The sequence below is a fragment of the Artemia franciscana genome, chromosome 21 (genome assembly GCF_032884065.1).
Source record: "Artemia franciscana chromosome 21, ASM3288406v1, whole genome shotgun sequence".
Classification (NCBI taxonomy): domain Eukaryota; kingdom Metazoa; phylum Arthropoda; class Branchiopoda; order Anostraca; family Artemiidae; genus Artemia; species Artemia franciscana.
Window position 1 is genome coordinate 31,669,629 of NC_088883.1, and position 17,624 is coordinate 31,687,252.

The window sequence follows — 17,624 nt, forward strand, 5'->3', positions numbered from 1 at the left end:
TTTCCTTTTTTTCTTTTTAGTTTTTTATTGGTTTTTACCTTTATTTTAGCTTATTTTTCAGTTTTTTCCTTTTTTTAGTTTTTTTTATTTTTTATTTTTTTTAGTTTTTTACCTTTTTTTAGTTTTTTTAGTTTTTTTAGTTTTTTAGCTTTTTTACTTTTTTTATTAGTTTTTAGTTTTTTTTGTAGTTTTTGCCTTTTTTTAGTTTTTTCAGTTTTTTTTTTAGTTTTTTATTGGTTTTTACCTTTATAGTTTTTTTAGTTTTTTAGCTTTTTTATTTTTTTTATTAGTTTTTAGTTTTTTTTGTAGTTTTTGCCTTTTTTTAGTTTTTTCAGTTTTGACGTCACCTGATCCAGTTTTTTCAGGTGACGTCACCTGACACATCCATCCATCCATCCACAGACAACTTATTTTTATATATATAGATATATATATATATATATATATATATATATATATATATATATATATATATATATATATATATATATATATATATATATATATATATATATATATATATATATATATATATATATATATATATATATTCACAGGTGGGACACAGGGACACAACTACAATTGTGCGTAACTAATATGGCGTGTAACGACTTATGCGCGCGGGGGGGGGGCTTGGGGCGCGAAGTGCCCCCACCAACTAGGTGCTGGTGCTAGTTAAGAATCAATTTATAAAACTATTTTACGTCTTAGCAAAACTTTCACAGAAAAATATAGTATAACATACCTTCACAAATGATCCCATCACCAGTAAAACCAGGTAGACAATTACATGTAATGTTAAATCTTAAGGCAGGATTACAAGAAGCGAATTCTGAGCATTCAGCACAAGTTAGTGGTCCAGTAGTTGTAGTTTCTGCTGTTGTATGTCCAGTAGGTGGGAATGATTCTGACGTAACGGATATCGTAGATGATTTTTCACTAGAAGAATATTCTGTAGTTTCTTCTGTCATTTCGGACGTAATAAATGCCTCAGAAGTTGACGATGATTGTGAAATAGATGAAGTAACTGTAGATCCATTGTTTGCCATAGTTGTACTATCTTCACTGGTATTTGCTGTGGTTGTCGGAGTAGTAATTTCTGTGCTCATGGAAGTTGATGTAAGAGATTGGCTGGGAGTATTCTCTTCTGTCGTAGATGTTATTGTAGATGATTTTTCACTTGAGGAATATTCTGTAGTTTCTTCTGTCATTTCGGACGTAATAGATGTATCAGAAGTTGAGAATGATTGTGAACTAGATGAAGTAACTGTAGATCCTTCGTATGTCGTAGTTGTACTATCTGAAAATCAAGAGCATAATTAATATATTGATGGTAGATCTTCTATCTGTTTAATTTTATCCCAAACATCAGCAGGATGAAGTTTGAAACCCGTTATGCAGCGTTTCCTCATAATTTGATTGCTGATAGCAGCTTTGGTGAAATGAAGATTTACAGTAAAAATAATATATAACAGGATATTTCAGCGGGTTCATAAAAAGTCACAAGTAAATTCATTTTTGGCCAAAGGGTGGTTGAAAACATTAATACAAGGACCATTTGAATCGACGTTACAAGGTTTTAGTACCTTCGAGTCACCAAAGGGATCGTGCTTTAACAAGTACCCATTTTCATTACCAAACAACAATTTTGGCCAAACAAGGCTAAATGCCACCAAGTAGAGAGTAAATTAGTCGAGAACTATCCAAAAGTAAGGGTATAAGGAGAAAAAGGCGTGCTAACTGTGCTAAAATAAAAGTTTCTTTGGTTTTCCCTATGAGCGGATATGAATTTCATTTAACGAAGTAAGGTCATAGAAATTGATTGGTTGTGTATTCACTAGCATTTTTGCTGTATCTGAGCAAAAACTGACGGTACAAAGCACAGGAAAATTCGAAAATTGTGTTTTGCTATTGCAAGATCTATTTCATTATTTGAGAGAGGGTATTAGGTAATTTTATTTCTGTTTCAATGAACCATTGCGATATTTTAAGACCATAGGTTGTGCACGATCACACAAAGAAAAGAAAAACCGCTTTAGTGCAAATCATGGAATAATTTTAGTGTTGATGAGGTTAGAAGGTATTTATTTATAAAGAGTTTGTAGGATATTGCCCTTCCGAGACGTTTAGTAGATATATTAGTTTATATTTATTTGTTCGTTAAGATGGTAGTAAGGAGTGGAAAATCTTCCTCTGGAGTTGTGGTTAGTAGACTTGGAGTAAGGTAAAGCTGCACAGTTTCCCCAAGATTGTTGTCACGGTATCTTATTTATTTAAAGGATAAGTTTAAGCACTACCAGGAACTAGTGGTAAAGCTTAATGGTAAAATTAGTGCTAATAGTATTACTGGCTTTCATATAAAGTAAATATACCACTCGATGCCTTTTTTATGCTCTTTACAAATGTAATAATCGCTTTTACCGCAAATTCAGATTTAAGCACTTTTTGACCTCTTAAAAATGACCTATATAAGGGGTCATTACAAACCTGTAATAGTTTAGAAACAAATTTTGGCTATATATTTGCACATCAGGGGGGTGGGGGTAAAGCATAGCATATATTAAATACATAAACTAACCATTGCTGTTTTTTTTCTTTTTTTTGGTGCTGTTGCACTGGTGATCTCTCTTCTCATCAAAATTCGATGTGCACAAACACATAAAAAAAGAGGTTATTTTAGGTATTTTATATATACTATGATTTACCCCCACCCCCTGATGTGCAAATATATAGCCCAAATTTGTTTCTAAACTATTACAGATATGAAATGACCCCATATATAGGTCATTTTTAAGAGGCCAAAAAGAGCTTTAGGAGGTCAAAAAGTACTTCAATCTGAATTTGCGGTAGAAGCGATTATTATATTTGTAAAGAGCATAAAAAAGGCGTCGAGTGGTATATTTACTTTATATGAAAGCCAGTAACACTATTAGCACCAATTCTACCAGCTTAATTTGATGCCATTTTTTCTCTAATGCTGGCTAACAGCATTGTCTTGTTGGATTGTCCTGTTTGAATCAAAAAAGAATAATTTTTGGGCTTCAAGTAATGGCTAATTGTAGAAAAAGCCAGGACAGATAGTCGAATTGAATGAGAGGCAATTCTGGCATTAATCTTACCTTATTAGGGGGGTTTTGCGCACACAGGGAGAGTATTTTACAAAACGAGGCCGAGTCCACAGAGGCTTTTGGACATCTTAGAGAAAAACTTTAATGCTTAATGAGAGAAAAAGTTAGTAGTTAATGTTAGGAAATCAACGGTTTTGTTTTTTTGGTGAGGTGGGAATGGGGAGAAAGAGGAGTTTCAGTTTGGTATGGAAAATTTACTATACATGGGTGAAATATACTGTGTGAAATATACTACTACATTATACTCTACTATGCTATACTATACTATAATGTGCTAACCTACACTGTGCTATATTATACTATAACATGCTATACTATACTTTATCTATGAAGTTATTACAAGCAGCACAATAGTGCTGCCTGTAAAGAGCAAAATGGGCTCTATGTTAGATTTTTTTTTCCTACCAAGTCACTTCATATGGAAACGGAAGGAGTTGTCGCAAAAATTTTGGAGGGGACTCATTCGGTCGGAAATTGAAAGTTCAAGTGCCCTCTCAAAGATTGAAAAGTGATTAGAAGGTAGCCAGACCCCTCCCACACTTCCTTTGCTACTATTCAGCCCAAGAAACCTGATAAAGACTGATTATATTGACATCCTTTTTATTTAGAATACTTGAAAGTCCAATAGCTATACCTCTACAAATGACATGACCTACAGAGCCCTTCAGGCAGGGACTGTAAGTTATGCAAAATGCCATTTGGATTTTTTTGCGGGAAAGATGATAATTTTTTTTTAGGTTGAATTTCTAAAAAGACTAAAGGTATTAAGTTAAAGCTTTCAGGGAATGGTAAGGGAAGTGTTGAACTAAATTAAAACACATCTTGTCTAGACAAGTTATCAAAATGGCGTTTCAGCAATGTTTCTAAAATGGCTTAAGCTATTAAATTAGGATGTTAATCTTTTGCCCATGATGAAGAGGATATTCAATTGATCAAAATTATTCTGTGCATACTGCAATTACTGTTAGTAATTCTACTTCTACTACCACTACTAAAATTACTGCTGCTACTATTACTGCTACCACTACTTTTACTACTACTCCTGCTACTACTACTCCTACAATTATTACTGCTACAAAGACTATTACTACTACACAGAATAAGCATATAGTATACGAATACGAACACTATATGGAATCCGGTTGTCAAAAGAGTCTATCAAAAATATCTTAGGAACAGCATAGAATATTAAGTTGAAATATTCAGGCATGGTGTGGGGAAAGTTGAACTTTACTATTTACTTTTCTTTTCCTCTTGCTGTTATTCTGTTTTTGTTCTTTAAATAAATATCTTTCTCTCCTCTCTCCCATCTCTCTCTCTCTCTTTCTCTTTCTCCATCTCTCTCTCTTTTTCGGTTGTCAAAAAAGTCGATCAAAAATATCTCAGGAACGGCATAGAAAATTAAGTTGAAAGGTTGAGGCACGGTGCGGGGAAAGTTGAACTTTGCTATTTACTTTTTTTTCTCTTGTTGTTATTCTGTTTTTGTGTTTTGTTGTTTTAATGAATCTCTTTTTCCTCTGTCTCTTTTCCTCTCTTTCTATCATTTTATCTCTTTTCCTCCTCTTTCTTTTTTTTCTCTCTCTCTCTCTTTCTCTCTCTCTCTCTCTCTCTCTCTCTCTTTCTCTCTCTCTCTCTCTCTATCTCTCCGTCTTTCAGTTGTTAAACGAGTCCATCAAAAATAACTCACAAACAACATTGAGTACTAATTTTAAATATTCAGGAATGGTGTGGGGGAAGTTGAACTTGGCTATGCAATTTTTTTCTCTTGTTGTTATTCTGTTTTTGTGTTTTCTTGTTTTAATGAATCTCTCTTTCCTCTCTCTCTTTTCCTCTCTTTCTATCATTTTATCTCTTTTCCTCCTCTTTCTTTTTTCCCCTCCCTATCTCTCCGTCTTTCGATTGTTAAATGAGTCTATCAAAAATAACTAAGTAACAACATAGATTATTAATTTAAAATATTCAGGCATAGCGTGGGGGAAGTTGAACTTGGCTATGCACTTTTTTCTCTTGCTGTTTTAATGGCATTTTGTATTAACCAAGTGACATAGAGCGATCGCAAATTCTGTTGGCCTGTCTGTCTGTCGGCCCCGATGTCGCTAGTTTAGGCACTTCAAGATAAGCTAGGACGAGGAAATTTGGCAGGTGTATCAGGGACTAAGCCAGATTAAATTAGAAATTGTCTTTTCTCCGATTCGACCGTCTGCGGGGGGGGGGGGGGGGGAAGTGGGGGACGGTTAATTTGGAAAATTAGAAAAAATGAGGCATTTTTAACTTGAGAACGGGTGATCAGATCTTAATAAAATTTGATATTTAGAAGGATATCGTATCTCAAAGCTCTTATTTTAAATTTTGACTGGATCCAGTAACATTTTGGGGGAGCTGGAGGGGGAAACGTAAAATCTTGGAAAACGCTTAGAGTGGAAGGATTAGGATGAAACTTGGTGGGAAAAACTAAGCACAAGTCCTGGGTATGTGATTGGCATGACCGGAACAGAAACGGATCCACTTTCTTTGGGGGGTTGGGGGAGGATTAATTCTGAAAATTATAAAAAAATGAGGTATTTTTACTTACGAAGCAGTGATCGGATCTTAATTAATTTTCATATTTAGAAGGAACTCGTAGCTCAGGTCGCTTATTTTAGATCCCTACCAGATCCAGTATCATTCGAGGGAGTTGGGGGAGGGGAAGCCAGAATTTTGGAAAAGGCTTTGAGTGGAATGAACAGGAAGAAACTTATTTGGAAGAATAAGCACAAGTCCAAGATACGTGACTGACATAACCGGACCGCTAGAGCTCATGCCATATGAGCTCTTAGTTCTTGTTTTTTTGTTGTTTTAATGAAACTGATTGTCTCACTTTTCTCTCTATCTTTCTCTCTCTTCCTATCTTTCAGTGTCTTTCTCTTTGTTTCATTCTCTTGTCAAAATCTTTTTCTCTCTCTCTCTCATTCGGCTGTCAAAAGACCCTATCAAAATATCTCAGGAAGAGCAAAGAGTATTAAGTTGAAATATTGAGGTCTGTTGTGGGAGAAGTTGAACTTGGCTATGTATTTTTTTTCTCTTGCTGATCCTCTGTTTTTACAATTTTGTTGTTTTAATGAATCTCTCTCTCCGACTCTCGTCCCTCTCTAAATCTCTCTCTCTGTTTCTATCATTATTTTTCTATCTCCACCTCTTTATCTATCTTTCTCTCTATTTCTCTCTCTCGCCTCTTTCTTTCCCCTCTCCCTCCCTCTCTTTCTTTATCTCTCTCTCTCTAAGATAAGATAAGATTTATTCATCACGAAACACACATACAATATTACATTTTACTATTTCCCCAAAGGCTCTTTGGCCTGTAAAAAAGGGGAAAATGAACGAGCCACTTACTCAGAGAAGAAAAAACAAATAATCACTTATTCACAGAGAGAAGAGCAAAAAGGAGAAGAGAGGAAAATATAAATAAAATGAAAAACTATAGAAAACAAAACTAAATAGACTAATAGATTGAATAGACTAAATTAATTATGTAGATCTGTAGATAAAATGGACTCCAATGAATAATAAGGAAATATATATGCATACATACACGCATATACACATATAAAAAGAGATAAAATAATTTCTAAGAAGCCAATGAATGAGTGGCACCTTCGAGCTGATTCGGGCAACTTATTCCATACAATAAAAACTCGCAATTAAAGGATTAAAGTCTGACCTTACACAAGGAGTAAAAGGAACTTGAATATGATTTTCGGTATTGCGAAGATTATAATTATTCTGATCAGAGGTGAAAGATGGCTGAACACTTAGGGGACGGGGGAGGTCACCATGAAGCTTAGAAAAGGTAAAACATGCACACGAAAGAATATACAGTGACTCGAGATCAAGTAATGGGATAACTCTTGAACGGTCTCTCTCTCTCTCTCTCTCTCTCTCTCTCTCTCTCTCTCTCTCTCTCTCTCTCTCTCTCTTTCTGTCTGTCTTTCTGTCTGTTTGTCTATCTGCTGTCTGTCTGTCTCTGTCTGTCTCTCTCTCTCTCTCTCTCTCTCTCTCTCTCTCTCTCTCTCTCTCTCTCTCTCTCCCTCTCTCTCTCTCTCTCTCTCTCTCTCTCTCTTTCTGTCTGTCTTTCTGTCTGTTTGTCTATCTGCCTGTCTGTCTGTCTCTGTCTCTCTCTCTCTCTCTCTCTCTCTCTCTCTCTCTCTCTCTCTCTCTCTCTCTCTCTCTTTCTCTCTCTTTCTCTCTCTCTCTCTCTCTCTCTCCTCTCTCTCTCTCTCTCTTTCTTCCTGTCTGTCTGTCTGTCTATCTGTCTGTCTTTCTGTCTGTCTGTCTCTGTCTCTCTCTCTATCTCTCTCCCTCTCTCTCTCTCTCTCTCTTCTCTTCTCTCTCTCTCTCTCTCTCTCTCTCTCTCTCTCTCCTCTCTCTCTCTCTCTCTTTCTCTCTCTCTCTCTCTCGTTCTCTCTCTATCTAACTATCTATCTCTTGAACCAAAATAAAATATGTGCAAGCTACTATCACTTCCATCTATGGTACAACTACAGGTATTATTATTACTTCTGCTATTACTACTAATAATATTGCTGCTCTTACTACTACTGCTAATCGTATTAATGAGAAGATTTGGGTAAACTAGGATTAAGGGCTTTAAAGTGAAACTTCCAGGGAGCAAAGAGGAGGTGTTGAATTAAACCAAAACATTCTGTGTCATGCAGTTATCAAAAAGGCCTATCATAAATATGTGAATTAAGGCTTAGAGTATTAGTTTAAAACTTTCAGCGAATATTGAGTGGGATAGGAGGATAATGAACTAATCAAAAGACACTATATGTATGAAGCTTGACAATAGGCATTATTGACAATATCTCAGGAACGGCTTAGTGTACTAGGTGAAGCTTATAGGACATGTTGAGGGGAATGTTGAATTAACCAGAGTAAAGGAGAATGTTGAATTAGCAATGAGAGTGGATCTGATCTTCGAGGGAGTACGGAGTGGGGTAATTCGGAAAAATTAGAAAAAATGAGGTATTTGTAACTGACGAACGGGTAATCAGATCTCAATGAATTTTAATATTTAGAAGGATCTTGTGCTTCAGATCTCTCATTTTAAATCCCAAAGAGATATGGAGATATTGGAGGGAGTTTGAGGGGGAAACCGGAAATATTGGAAAACGTGAAAATTGGGGTATCTTTATCTTTTGAATGGGTGATCAGATCTTAATGGAACTTGATATATAGAAAGATCCTATGTCTCAGATGCTTCAATTTTAATTTGAATCGGATTCGGGGACAAAGGAGGTCGGGGGAGGGGGGGAATAGAAATCTTGGAAACTGGAAATCTTGGAAAACGCTTAGAGTGGAGATATTGGGATGAAACTTGATGGGAAGATAAATCATAAGCTCTAGATATATGATTGACACAATTAGAAGGGAACCGCTCTCTTTGGGGGAGTTGGGGGGGCTGTTAATTTGGAAAAATTAGAAAAATTGAGGTACTTTTAATTTAAGAACGGGTGAGCAGATCTTAAAGAAATTTGATATTTCGAAGGAACTAGTGTCTCAGAGCTCTTATTGTAAATGCCGACCAGATCTGGTGACATTGGGGAGAGTTGGATGGGGGAAATTTTGAAATCTTGGAAAACACTTAGAGTGGAGAGATCAGGATGAAACTTGGTGGGTAGAATAAGCAAATGTCGTAGATACTTGATTTACGTAACCGCACTGGATCCGCTCTTTTTCGGGGAGTTAGTGGGAGGGGGGTCCAATGCTTTGGTAAGTTTGGTTCTTCTAGATATGCTAGGACGGCGAAAATTGGTAGGCGTGTCAGGGACCTTTACAATTGACTTGATAAAGTTGTTTTCCCTGATCCGACCATGTAGGGGGATGAAAGGAGAGAAAAATTAGAAAAAATGAGGTATTTTTAACTTACGAATGGGTGATCGGATCTTAATGAATTTTGATATTTAGAAGGACCTTGTGTCTCAGAGTTCTTATTTTAAATCCCAACCGGCATTGAGCCTTCGATTTTCCTTTTAAATAAATCTATTGATTCTTAGAATTTTGATAGAGCTCATGCCATATGAGCTCTTGGCTCTTCCGACCTCGTCACACGTGCCATATGAGCTCTTAGCTCTTATTTATTGTTGTTTTAATGAATCTGTCTCTCTCACTCTTCTCTCTTTTCCTCTCTTCAGCATATTTCTCTTTGTTTCATTTTCTTGTCAAAATCTTTATATATATACATATATATATCTCTCTCTCGTTAGGCTGTCAAAAGACCCTATTAAAATATCTCAGGAAGGGCAAAGAGTCTTAAGTTGAAATGTTCAGGTCTGGTGTGTGAGAAGTTGAACTTTGCTATGTATTTTTTTCTCTTGCTGATATTCTGTTTTGTAGTTTTGTTGTTTTAATGAATCTCTCTCTTTCTGGCTCTCTTCTCTTTCTCTCTATCTCTTTATCTCTCTATTCCTCTCTCTCACCTCCTTCTGTCCCCTCTCTCTCCCTCTCTGTCTTTCTCTCCCCCCTCTATCTATCTCTCTCTCTCTCTCTCTCTCTCTCCGTGAGCTAAGAAACTTGTTGCATTTGAACTGTAAAAGGCAGTACTAATTTTCTTGGGGGAAGTTTCTCTGAGTATAATTACCAGTATCCTAAATTTCAAGCAAGCCTTATTACTTTGGCATTTTCTTCACTATTTTGTACAAGCTATTTCAGATGTTTCCAATATCAAGCAGTCAATTAAAAGCAAATCAATCAAGCTTATTTCAGATCTAGCTTTTTCTCTACCAGAATGTAGTCTGACAATGCTGGGCTAGACATCTTTACCTCCTTGGACTAGGGCTAAAAACTGTTTTTTGATTGCCCCTATTTACTCTTCTGACTGGACCTCCTTGTGATTGGAATGTGTGATTTCAGGAATTAGAAGCATCTATGAAACGTTCAAGACTACTTCTTAACACCAGAAATTATATTTTTTCATTAATATCGCTATAAGATTTATCATAAAGTAACACGTTTTTGCTGAAAGTAGGAATACAAATTGAAAAAGAGTCTCAGAACGAAATAATTACACAATTTGAATATTTGACCAAGAAAAAAAAACCTTACTGTCGTCTGTATCTTCGCTGAAATCAGGACTGTATCCACAAAAAAAGCTTCCTTCTGTATTGACACATTTTTCTCCAAATTCAGTGCATAGTTGTAAATCTTCATTACATTCATCAATATCTGTAAAGCACAAAAATTATGAGGAAAATGATTCGTTGGAATTCTAAGAACGATTGAATAAAATAACACATCAAGGTACCAGTAAATTTATGCGCAAGTAAATCTGTAGCAGACCCTAGAATCACAAGGAAAAAACTTGGGAGAGGGGGAATATTTTTCATTTCACGGAGTTGATACACACCTATAAGTAGGAAGCCCTGAGACGTCTGGGATATAGCACACCCAATCGGGGCAAAGAAAAGACGAGAAAAACAGAGTATGGGAGGGTGGATACTTTTAGGCCGCTCCCTTCCTGAACTCATAGTTTTTTTTTATGAATTCTTAAAATTATCTTTTTTACTTTCCCGGGTTTCTCAATCTTTTATGATTTGTGTTTTTTTCTGTTCAATACGACTGACCCCAAGACTAATCGCCAAATAATACCAATATCTATGAATAGAATAATGAAACACATAAATGAAGACAGAAAAACAGAAAAAAGACAAGCTAATTGCTAGGCCTACATATCTCTCTTTTTCTCTGTCTCTCACTCTCTCTTTCTCTCTCTTTTTATCTCATTCTTTCTTCTCTTAACTATCTCCTCTCTCACCTCTATCTCTCTCTCTTTATCTCTTTCTGTCTCTGTCTTTTTCGGTTGAGGAGACAAAATTAAGATATAAGGAGAAGATGTAAAAATTCACATGAAAAAGAGAAAGAAAAAAGACAAGCCAATCGTTAAGCCTACTTAGTGTGTATTTAGACTAGAACCTGCATTGACTTAAAGTGAACTAAGAGCTAAAGTGAAGAGGTGAGAGAGGAGATAGGACAGAGAGGTGAGAGAGGAGATAGTTAAGAGAAGAGAGAAAGAGAGAGTAAGAGATAGAGCTTGGACTATCCCAGTAAAAAAAAGAAAACAAAATCCTGATACGATGCAAATGAGCTAAGCCCTGATTTTTATTTTGTTTTGGGCAAGTTATTCTAAGCGAATTTTTTCTAGAACTAATTAATTTTTCCTAAGCTTTGTGATTTTTTTTGATTTAGCACGTAAGATGAGTGAATTAACCGTCCAGGAAGCAAATTATTGAAGGCAAAAATGAGGCTTTAGATAAAACTTCTAAACTTCAAAAATGCGGCAGCCAGGGATATAATTTATGGCGGTAAGCTTTGACATTTATTTGTCAATATACTATAAATTTGGTTTATATTATTCGGTATACATTTTGTTAATTGAGTTATATTAACTTCATTTATGTCGTAACTTTTTGAAAATATTCAGTAGACTGTATTATAAAAATAAAATAAAGAATAAATATTATAATAAGTTATATAAATTATAAATTATAATAAATTAAATAAATAATATAAAATAAAGAATAAATATTCAGTAGGCTATATTTTTAGCTTTTGAAAAAAACCAGCAGTCATCATTTAGAAATTAGGTTTCTTTGCTCCAGTATAAAAGTGCAAATTTATTTAGCAAACACAAAAAGAAAGAAAGTGTGAAATTGAAAATTATTTTAAGTGCTGTGTGTAAATTCATGTACAAAAAAATCGTCTTTGGAAACTGTTAATATTCTATTGGTATCTACTTCCTTTTTAGGGAATTTAGCGTAACGAATCAATTATAATGGGCATGCCCCAGAGTACCGGCTTTTACCAACCTATGCAACCATCATCGAATTTTTGATAACCATCTTTGCATAAGCATTTATGACCTCCATCGACACGCTGACAAATTTGATTTACCGGATTGCATGGATTCAAGAGACACTCATCGAAAGCTAGAAAACAAAAAAGAAAATTAAATTACCGAATATAACTGGCAAAATTTCAAAATCTATTAATCTTGCAAGTTGCCCCTAAGGGTGGGGCTACAACTCTGATACCTTTCCTAGCCTTTTTAGTATAAGTTTAACTATCATGTCCTCCACGACATTTTAATTTACTTAAAAACATGAAGCCTTTTCATCATTCGATCTGATCAAGTGGGCCGCAGAACAAAAGTCCAATCATAGGCTTCCAATCATGGAATTCATGGACTAGGCGTTAAATGTCGTGAATGCAAACTCTCTATGATCAAGAATTTTGAGACGATTCAGTATAATAAGTGTCAATGATTATTACAGAAAAAATATTTGACTGGAGAGGAAAAAACACCATGTCCGTACTTAAATGATTTAATTAGCTTTTTTTAGTATAAATTTAACTATCGTGTCCTCTACGATACTTTAATTTTGATATTTAAATTATAAAAGTAGAAGTAGTAGTAGCTGTGGCCCCGAAAGTTTCAACTTAATGCAGTCAGTCGTTCTTAAGATATTGCTGAGGTGTCTTATTGATAACAATACATACAGTGCTTGTTTATATAGTTTTAAAGCAACACTTAGTGTTAGAGTATAATGGGCCAATTGCATAATTATGGGGGATTGACATATCGAGTATTCCTAGAGACATATTGCTGGACCGTTCAAATATGTTCAACAAAATGGCTCTCTCAAAATTTTGATTGGAGGTGCTTTGGAGAGAAAGCCAAGACAGATAGTCTGAACGAGAGCCAATACTGACATAAGCCTTTTTAAGGATGGTATAAAAATGATGTCATTTTAATATGTTCATAGGTAGTCTATCTTCCATCAATCCATCATAGGGCGGAACTATGATAGATTATCATAGAACTATAGGATGATCGAGATTTTTGGGTTGACTTATAACGAACAATATAGGAAAACATAACACGTGGGGGGCAGGGGGGTTAGCTTCCCTCCAATCCCGTTGACTCTGAAAAAGACCACTAGAACTTCTGATCACTAATCCAATGAGCCCCCTTTGAAGTTTATACCAGCATCTTTTGTTTAAAAACCATATATGCCCCTAGGGCTTAACTTATAATTCTTGCCCTAAGGGCCAAAGAGGGGGAGGATCGTCCTCAAAGACATAATTTGGAGACCATTCAACTGTGTTAAAGTTAATAGTTATCTCAAATTTTCATTGGATGGGTTTGGGAAAATTATTGGTCCGGGGGTAGGGCTGGATTCCCTCAAACCAATTTTGACTGTTAAAAAAGGCACTAGCTCATTCAATTTCACATCGAATGAGGCTCTTTCAATGTTTTTACGACCAATGTGTCTATACGAAGTGTCCTGGTCTTAAAATAAATAACACATCGTTCCCCCATTGCTCTTTGCTTAGGCAGCACTTTTACGCTTCTTATGATTGACATTTGGCAATTTGTTGCAGTATAGCCCCCACCCCGCCCTTAGAACTGAATTCCTGGGTTTGGCACTGGATGGTTAAACTATAAATATAATACCTACTCAGTTTTTGGGTATTAGTTTGAAACCAATATGGTATTACTATTTTTTAATCTAGCTTAAGAATTTGGTTAATGTCCCCTTTCTAGGGTTCAGTGGATTTGACCTCAACCTACCTATTAAGTAAAATGGACTAAATTGACCAACTAACTAAATCAAAAGACACTGTGAATCTAGGTTGTCAAAATGACATATCTGCCACTCAGGAATACCTATTGGTACTACTTTGGAACTTTCAGAGAATGTTAGGGGGGATTTTTAAATAGATCAAAAGACACCATGGAAATGCAGTTTATAAAAATGACGTATCTACAATGTCTAAGGAACAGATAAGGGTATTAAAATTAAAGTTTTAGGGAACGCATGGAGGGATTATTGAAGTAAATCAGAAGACACTGTGTGTTTACAAGTTTTCATAATGACCTTTTTACAACATAAAAACTACTAAAGGCATTGAGCTGAAACTTTCAGGGAGGGGAGAAATAACTGTTGAATTAAATGAAAGGGCTTTTTATGCATTTAGGTTGCCAAAAAGATGGATCTGCAATGTCTCTGGAATAGCTAAGGTATAATTCTGAAATTTTAGTGTGTAAGTGTATAAGAAGTTTCATTGCCCTTTCAAAGTTCGGAGAGTCATTGGAGGCAACAAGCCTTTATTATACGCCTTTTCATCCTAAGTAACTTCCAAGCCCTCAAAGGTAGTCGATCAAAATTTTGAAACAGTCGTTTTATTGAAGATAGTTTGAAGGTTCAACGTACATGTCCATAACATGATTCCTACAACAATAGACATAGAGTAAGCTAGTTTCTCATTGTTTACATCATTGTTTTCGGAGCGGAGAGAGAGGGGGGATGACCTAATAATTGGCTAAAGAGTCTTTGTTACAAATCATACCCATTTAAGCGATCTGTTAGCTGTTGTTTAGTAGGTCGAAATTATCAATGTTTCGTAAGAGTGTACTCTAGAAATGACCCACGAACCTGTGGAAATCAAGAGATGCTATATGGATCGGATTTTTCAAATTATATACCATACCAATGGAATGGCCAAAGGGATCTAGTTGAAACCTAGAGGGAGTGACCAAAGATCGACTGGGAGGGTCTTGGTAGATGGAGTTGAAAATATCAGACACTGTTGGTAGCAAGACGGGTAAAGACTGAGCAAAGTAACTTCAAATTTAGTCTTTGAAGGGTGTGGGAAAGGCTAACCAATTAGAATATCAAACACGTTCGAAAATGGCTGTTTTGCGTAACAAGTTTACATAGGACTTAATCTGGCTAAGAAGCTAGATTATATAAGTTTGTTCAGTGTCTCGGGCGTGACTTAGATTATTAAATTGGAGCTTTTAGTGAATGTTAGGGGGGAGAGAGGGATGAAAATTGTACACATAATCTTGACCTGTCGGAGAGAATAGAACTAAACCAAAATACACTATTTGTAACCAGGCTACAAACAAAATACATTTGCATTTTCTTAGAAACATAAATTAACGGCTTAAAGGGCCCACTTGAAAGTTTGAGTGAATATTGGTAGGGAAGGAGGAGGGAGCTGCTTGGGCAGTAAATTTTACTAGGGCTATCTAAGAAAAGCTTATTAAGCACCACAGATTACGTTACAAAATGTGGTGGTTCTATTGATTATCATCGCAAAACATCTCCTTTTCTTACATGTTAATCTCCTTTAAAATTTTAAGCCATGAATCCACTTAAAAATTTTATCCCACTACAACTAGCAGGCCCAAATCTTATTTCTTAAGCAAATAGGCCCTTAAATTTTACCCTTTGTCTGGGTATTTTCGCTTAAAAAATTAAAGAAAAGGACAAATTCACCCTTCTCTACCTAATTTTTTAAATTGACACCCCGAATTCTGGCTCCACTTTTATCCCCCTTGTGTTTAACATAACCTTGGGGTTGCTATGGTAAATTGAAGTTCAACCTCATTGAGCTTCAATGGGTTGGGCTTAATGGGTTCCCTGATGGGTTCAACCGTTTATCATTTCCCATATATCTATTATGTATTCATAGTTGACTAGACAAAGGGTAGGGCGAGTGTGAGGGACAGACCTTGACAAGTTTGACTAGACTTTTTGCTAAATATTTGTGATTCCTGTAAACTTCGAAAGTAAGAAAAAAATGATAAAAAACAAAATAACAAAAAAATTAATTAAAATTTGTTATAAAAGTTTCTATATTTCTCAGAAGGAAAAGCCTCATATACCATGCATGACATCTCTAAATTAGGTGGGATATGCTTAAGTGGAATGACTTAATGACTTAAGCCTATCTGTAGAATGACTAAACAATAAAACAGGCTGCCTGATTTTGAAGAGAAAGCCTGGAGAGAACAAGTTAGTCAAAGGCCCAATACAAACGCCACTCGGGGTTCTGAGTATCACGACTCTGAATTGTGACTTTTGGTATATCATTTACCTTTCCAAAACCTCGAAGGAAAAAGCTAACAGATTCCAAATTTATAATCTATATATATAAAAATAAGTTGTCTGTCTGTGTGTCTGTCTGTCAGGTGACGTCATGTTTCTGTGTCGACTGACGTCATGAAGTTAGTTGTCGTTATTTTTGCTATGACGGTGACGTCATTAAAGATATTTAAGACATATATGTTCACGTAGAAATCTATTAATGTTTAAGTTTAAAATGACTGATGAACTTACAATGGCAAAAGCCGATGAAGATGCTCAAAGAGTCTATGCCAAAAAACTTGCTGCTGATAGAGAAAGTCAGAAAAGAAAGCGTGCCGAGGAATCAAAAGAACAGCAAGGAAATGAATGCTTGCCGGAAAAATTCTAATTTATGGGCACACGTAAAAATATTAAAATTAACTACAAATATGCGTGTCCGATTGCAAAACGATGACTCTGGTCAAACATTTTCAGATCAATTGCTGGCAATTGGAAACGGAAAGCTCCCAGTAGACTCAATTTCAGGACGTATACAACAACCTGCTGATTTCTGTAATTTAGTGACGTCCAAAAATTAATTGATTGAAAAAGTATTTCCGAATATTCTAAAAAATTATAAAAATAATAAATGGCTAAGTGAAAGAGCGATTATCGCACCCAAAAATATAGACGTCCACGAAATCAACAATATTGTTTTGACCAAGATTCGAGACCAGGCAGTCCTATACAAGTCAGTCGACACAGTTTTGGAACCAAATGAAGCGGTTAATTATCCATCTGAATTTTTAAATTCCATAGATCCTTCAGGGTTTCCACCACACGTGCTACAACTAAAAATAGGCGTACCAATAATACTTTTAAGAAATATCAACCCACCAAAGCTTTGCAATGGCACGCGACTTGCCGTAAAAAAACAATGGAAAACCTAATAGAGGCCACAATCTTGACAGGACCTTTTGAGTGTGAGGGTGTTCTTATTCCTCGCATTCCCATGATTCCAACGGATCTGCCTTTTCAATTTAAAAGATTGCAATTCCCAATTCGATTAGCATTTGCAATCACCATTAACAAAGCTCAAGGTCAATCATTAGAAAAATGTGGTATAGATCTTAATACTGATTGTTTTTCCCATGGACAATTGTACGTTGCATGTTCGAGGGTCGGTAAACCTGACAATCTATTTATATGCAGCGACAATTGGACAGCGAAGAATGTTGTATATTCGCAAGTTTTACGCAGTTAATTTGTATTGTATCTATCTATCTATCTATTTATCTATATAAAAACGAGTTGTGTGTATGCATGTTTGTTTGTTTGTAAAAAGAGCGTTTGCATATGACGTCATTATTAGTACATACGGCTTTGTATATGCACAGACAATGGGAAAGCCAAGAATGTTGTATATTCGCAATTTTTACGTAGTTTGAAACACATATATAAATCTATCTATATTCACAGGTGGGACACAGGGACACAACTACAATGGCACGTAACTAATATGGCGCGTAACGACTTAAGCGCGCGGGGGGGGCTTGGGGGGGGCGCGAAGTGCCCCAACAGCTAGTAGTTAATAATTGTCAAAAAT

General features: G+C 35.7%; 1 protein-coding gene across 1 annotated transcript in view; it reads right to left on the minus strand.

Moving 5' to 3' along the window:
• LOC136040893 (fibrillin-1-like) overlaps positions 1-17,624 on the minus strand; it is a 174,002-nt gene that overhangs the window by 128,190 nt on the left and 28,188 nt on the right. Inside the window, exons 2-4 of the mRNA XM_065725307.1 lie at positions 11,969-12,088; positions 10,209-10,328; positions 746-1,300 (exon numbers count right to left, since the gene is read on the minus strand). Of these exons, the coding sequence (XP_065581379.1) occupies positions 746-1,300; positions 10,209-10,328; positions 11,969-12,088 (795 nt within the window). The remainder of the gene's footprint in view (positions 1-745; positions 1,301-10,208; positions 10,329-11,968; positions 12,089-17,624) is intronic.